Source organism: Callorhinus ursinus, unplaced genomic scaffold, assembly GCF_003265705.2.
Source record: "Callorhinus ursinus isolate GAN/ISIS: 27379988/994484 unplaced genomic scaffold, GSC_fseal_2.0 scaffold44, whole genome shotgun sequence".
Classification (NCBI taxonomy): Eukaryota; Metazoa; Chordata; class Mammalia; order Carnivora; family Otariidae; genus Callorhinus; species Callorhinus ursinus.
In genome coordinates, this window is record NW_027397106.1 from 5,458,145 (window position 1) to 5,463,611 (window position 5,467).

The 5,467-nt window shown below is 43.3% G+C and overlaps 1 protein-coding gene across 1 annotated transcript; it reads right to left on the bottom strand.

Moving 5' to 3' along the window:
• Positions 1–256: 256 nt before the first annotated feature.
• On the bottom strand, positions 257–1,416 carry LOC112832646 (neuroendocrine protein 7B2). The gene has a single exon (XM_025883391.2). The coding sequence runs from the start codon at positions 1,357–1,359 to the stop codon at positions 724–726; it is 636 nt and encodes a 211-aa protein (XP_025739176.1). The 5' UTR covers positions 1,360–1,416; the 3' UTR covers positions 257–723.
• Positions 1,417–5,467: the final 4,051 nt, after the last annotated feature.

The window sequence follows — 5,467 nt, forward strand, 5'->3', positions numbered from 1 at the left end:
GCACCACCCAGGCACCCCCCATCACACATATGTTGGTATGTAAGATGTTGTCTCACAAGTCTCTGAGGCTGTGTTCATTTTTCTTCAATTTTTATTCTTTTTATTCTTCAGTGGATAATTTCTGTGAATCTCTCTCTAGTTCACTGATTCTTTTCTTCTGCCATCTTGAATCTGCTTTTGAGACCTTCTAGTAAATTTTTTATTTCAGTTATTGCTTATTTTCTCTCTAGAAATTACATTTAAAAAATTCTTTTTTTTTTTTTTTTTGCTTGCATACACATTTATTAAGATGTAGCCAAGTGAAATGTGTCCGTTCCTCCTCTTGAGTAAAATCTTCTTTACTGATGTGTAACAACGCCCAAGGGCTGGGTGAACTACATAATCAAAATCAAATGCCAGCTTTTTACAGACTTTGCCAAAAGAGTGCAGCCCGAAACACCATTTTAAACTGCAAGATATCTGAGGACACTTCATTCATAGTCTTGCTTTTTGCTGTTGCTGATATATACACTTTAATTTTAATGTTCATCGCAGATCCACATTTAAAAAGAAAAAAGTAGTAGAGAGCAGAGCTGTCAGTGTGAAGGACAATGCAGTATTAAAATACAGCTGCTTTTCATCCGTACTCGTCTAAATTAGAAACATGCTGCCATTCACAGGGGCTCTAATCACACGTGCGCATAAGCAGTACTGAGGCCTAACGGGTGATGTGGGTTCTTCACTTTATTCTGGGTCCTTATCCTCATCTGAAAAATGGGGGACCGACTTCTTGGCAACCACATTGTCCAGTCTCTGTCCTTGTAGATACGGATTGACACTCCTCCGCCTTCGTGTCTGTCCTCCCTTCATCTTCTCATAAAGGAGTTTCTTGTTCCACTTGCCCAAGCCTGGATAGTCATGTTCTGGATCAAAGAGGTGCTGGTGCAACTGGAATTCTCGACTGAACTCTGCTGTGTCGGGGGTGTTCTCTAGACATCCGTCATCTGTTTTTCCAGCCGGACAGGGATTTGGAGGGTCCGGGTAGCCCTGATCTTCACTAAAGTCCTTAGGAATGTTGTCACCAGTCAACTCTGCCACAATGTTTGGGATGTTGCCAAAAGGACCCAAGTGCTGAAGACCTTCATGGGCTCCACCTTCGATGCTCTGTGGGCCCACAAGATTCATGGCCTGGTGTGCTGGATACTCTACCCGCGGTCTGGCAATGCCCAACTGCTCCATAACGCCATGGAGCAGTCTCTGGATATCTGTTTCCGAGACCCGGTCAGGGCTCCTCGAGCTATACGCAGATATTGGAGTCCATCCAAATGTCAGCCAAAACACTAGGCCAGAGAGCATGGTAGAAACCATCACGGAGACCATTTTTCACCAAGCGGCAGCCAGAGGATTCTGCTGCGGTCTGGGCCTCGGCGGGGGTCGAGCTGCCATTTAAAAAATTCTTAATACTGGGCACCTGAGTGGCTCAGTCATTAAGCGTCTGCCTTCGGCTCAGGTCATGATCCCAGGGTCCTGGGATCGAGCCCCACATTGGGCTCCCTGCTCAGCGGGAAGCCTGCTTCTCCCTCTCCCACTCCCCCTGCCGTGTTCCCTCTCTCGCTGTGTCTCTTTCTGTCAAATAAATAAATAAAATCTTTAAAAAAAAATTCTTTCTTTCTTTCTTTCTCTGACACAGAGAGAGAGATAGAGAGAGAGAGAGCACAAGCCGGGGAGTGGCAGGCAGGCAGAGGGAGAGGGAGAAGCAGGCTCTCCGCTGAGCAAGGAGCCTCATGCAGGACTCGATCCCAATCATGACCTGAGCCGAAGGCAGACGCTTAACGACTGAGCCACCCAGGTGCCCCACTTCTTTTGATTCTTTAAACATGATTTCTTTTAGTTCTTTGAACATACTTATAATAACTGCTTTGATGTCTTTGCCTGCTAAATCCAACTCCTGGGGACACTTAGAAATAATTTCTATTGACTTTTACTTTTCCAGAGAATGAGTCATACTTTCCTATCTCTTTGCATATTTTATTGAAAACTGGAATTTTTAAAATAATATATTGTAGCAACTCTGGATCCCGATTTTCTCTCTCAAGGCTGTCTTTTGTGTCATGCATTTAGTAATTTGCCTAGGTTAAACGTATGAAATATATCTCTCTGAAGTGTGTGGCTGCTCCTATCTCAGCTTTTTTCTTTTTTTTTTTTTTTTTTGGTCTGGCTTCATAGGGGTCACATCTGTGTCTAATTAGCCCCATGGTCAGCCGATCATGGGATGGAAATTATGCTCAAACACCTCAAACCAATAAGGCTTCCGTCCTCTGATAATGAATTTGTTGGGGGGGGCCGTTAGGGGAGCCCATTCAAAGTTCAGGTTTTTACTTTTATTTTCCATTGGGCCCTTTCACAGTTCCTCCATGCATGAATCCTCAAGGTCAGCTAGGAGTATGTGATGATCTTGGACCTTCTGTTCTCAGCTGTAAATGTGTGCAATACCATCGAAGAATGAACTCGCCCCACCACCACTGTAACTTCAGGGTAGTAGACCCATTGGCCTGCTCCTGATCCAAATCAAGTGAGCCCTCTTTGGCTGTGGCAGCAAAGCTGCCGGTCCTACAGCATCTTCCCACCTTGGCAAGATCTCCAGGTGACTGGGCTGGGCAGAGGGCTGGAAAATGGGAACATCCCCCGGTGAGGGTGCCACAGATTCCCACTGTTAGTACTGAATTTTAGCAGTTGTTCAAGCAAAAGCACTCCTCATATTGTTATATACCTTTGATCTATCTCCAGAGTGCTAAAAATAGTTGTTTTCATCCATCTTTTCCAGCTTTGTAATGGCTTTTTAAGGGAAGAGGATTTGCGGGGCGCCTGGGTGGCTCAGTCCTTAAGCATCTGCTTTCGGCTCATGTCATGATCCCAGGGTCCTGGGATCGAGCCCCACATCAGGCTCCCTGCTCCGCAGGAAGCCTGCTGCTTCTTCTCCCACTCCCCCTGCTTGTGTTCCCTCTCTCGCTGTGTCTCTATCTGTTGAATGAATGAATGAATGAATGAATGAATGAATAAATAAATAAATAAATAATCTTAAAAAACAAAGGGAAGAGGATTTATTTGCCTACCCCTTCACTCTGCCATAACTGGAAGTCCCACCCTCCTCAACAAATATTTGATGAATAAGAAGTGACTAAACACTGCGTAATCCGTCTGCTACCTCTACCACTCTACTGAAACTGTCGCATCATAAACGATCAGTTGCCTCCCAGGCACTGAAACAGGTTCTGGGTAAGACAGACCTGGGCTGAATTCCAGTTCTGCCACTTAGTAATTGTGCACTTGGCAAGTGTGCTTCTATTCTCCAAGTTTTTGTTCTCTCTTCTACTCAATGGCTAAAATCATGCCGATGGTGTTATTGTGAGGACAGTGGGATCTGAGTAAGCGTCTGGGTGGACACTTCAGGGCTCTTTCCAACAGTGTTTGTCAGGAGACCTGAGCTCCTGCACAGACTGTGAGTCTGGGACGCCTCTTGACCTTTCAATAGCCCTTACACTCAATGGACACATAGATGGTGGGAATGCAAGGGTAAGATCGTGAAAATCCTTTGAGATTGGATCTATTATACACAATTCTAAGGTATTATTATGCCTTATTATGATGTTCTTTGGGAACTTTTTAAAATCCCTCTCTGGGAAATTTTGGGTATAGTAAAATTTCTAAAAATAGGGAAGCTACTGAAATTACTTCTCTGACTTCTTTTATCCTGGACATTTTAACCATGATACTGTTGAGGGTTTCTGAAAGATAAGGACTACAGATATAAATCCTTCTTAATGAGAAACTCTCACATTTTTAGGTGTTTATTCTTCTAAGAACTAAAGGACATGGCCCCCCAAATCAGAAATAAAGCATCAATTTGGTGGTTAAGGATGGAGAAGAGGGAACATGACCAAACAGAATGCTTGGAATTTGAAATAAAAATAGTGTGGCGAGGCCATCACCATTTAGGGCCTTGCTGAAAGTTCAGTTCTTTCTGCAGGAAATGCATGTTTAAAAACAGAATAAAAAACAAATGTCTTTCTGTCTTCTTTAAAATTTCTTCCTTATTGGCCTCCCTTTAATTAGCAATGCACTATTCGCTATTATTATTCACTCCTGTTATTTGTTTTTTCCTGTGTCAGCCAGGCTGCCAGCTCTGCGAAGGCAAGGGCGATACTTCTGTGCATCCGCCTCCGTGCTTGGTCCTGTTCCTTGCTGTCACCTACAGTCAATGATTACACTGTGTTCACCCCCTTACTCAGAAACCTTCAGTGATTCTCCCCTGTACTTGAAATGTGGTCCTCAGATTTTTTTTTTGATTGCATGTGCTTATCAGCAAACTAATGCTTACATATCCTCTAATAGACACACATGTAATTTATTTTAAAACTGTACTCTTATCAGGGCACCTCGGTGGCTCAGTCGTTGGGCGTCTGCCTCCGGCTCAGGTCATGATCCCAGGGTCCTGGGATCGAGGCCCGCATCGGGCTCCCTGCTCAGCAGAAGCCTGCTTCTCCCTCTTCCACTCCCCCTGCTTGTGTTCCCTCTCTCGCTGTGTCTCTCTGTGTCAAATAAATTAATAAAATCTTAAAAAACAAAACAAAACTGTACTTCTATCTTATATAAATTATAAGCATCTACCAATATAGGAAGTTTAAGAGGACAACATAAAAAAAGTATAAATAGAATTTGTAATATCTTCTCTCTGTACCTTGCATACTCCACTCTGGAGACCACTGGTCTGTAGGATAAAATCCAGCTTCTTTAAAACACAGCTTTCAAACTGGGGTTTGTTGATCCTTGAATAACACGGGTTTGAACTGCACAGGTCCACTTATATGTGAATTTTGTCTCAGTACTGTAAATGTATTTGCCCTTCCTTATGGTTTTCTTAATAATACTTTCTTTTCTCTAACTTTATTGTAAGAATACAGTACATAATACATATAACATACAAAATGTGTGTCAATCAATGCTTTATGTTATCAGTAAGGCTTCTGGTCAACAGTAGGCTATTAGTAGTTAAGTTCTGCGGGAGTTCAGAGTTGGCGCTCCTAACCCTGCCTTGTTTGAGGGCCAAGATGTTCAATTCTCCACTTCATACCGCCACTCACAGTGCTGATGTGTTATCAAGCAATTTATGTCTATGAAAGACTCTCCTCCACAAATGCATTAGTATAAGAGAGATATGATAGATGTAGCCATCAGCCATCAAATCTTTCCTATACTGGTCACAAGTATAGGGCCAAGTGTATACACTAAGGGTCAATTTCCAGATTCCCAACTACAAAATGTACCCTCTCCTGAAAGTGATCTGCCTAGGAATGGCTGGCATTGAGCTGATTTATTTTTTCTACCTCCCCTTTCCCAATTGCTCTGGCCTTGCACAGCAGAAAGGCACCCCTGAGCCATCTGAACTGTGCTTTGTCCCCAAATGAAGGTATAATCTGAGAATGCAGTA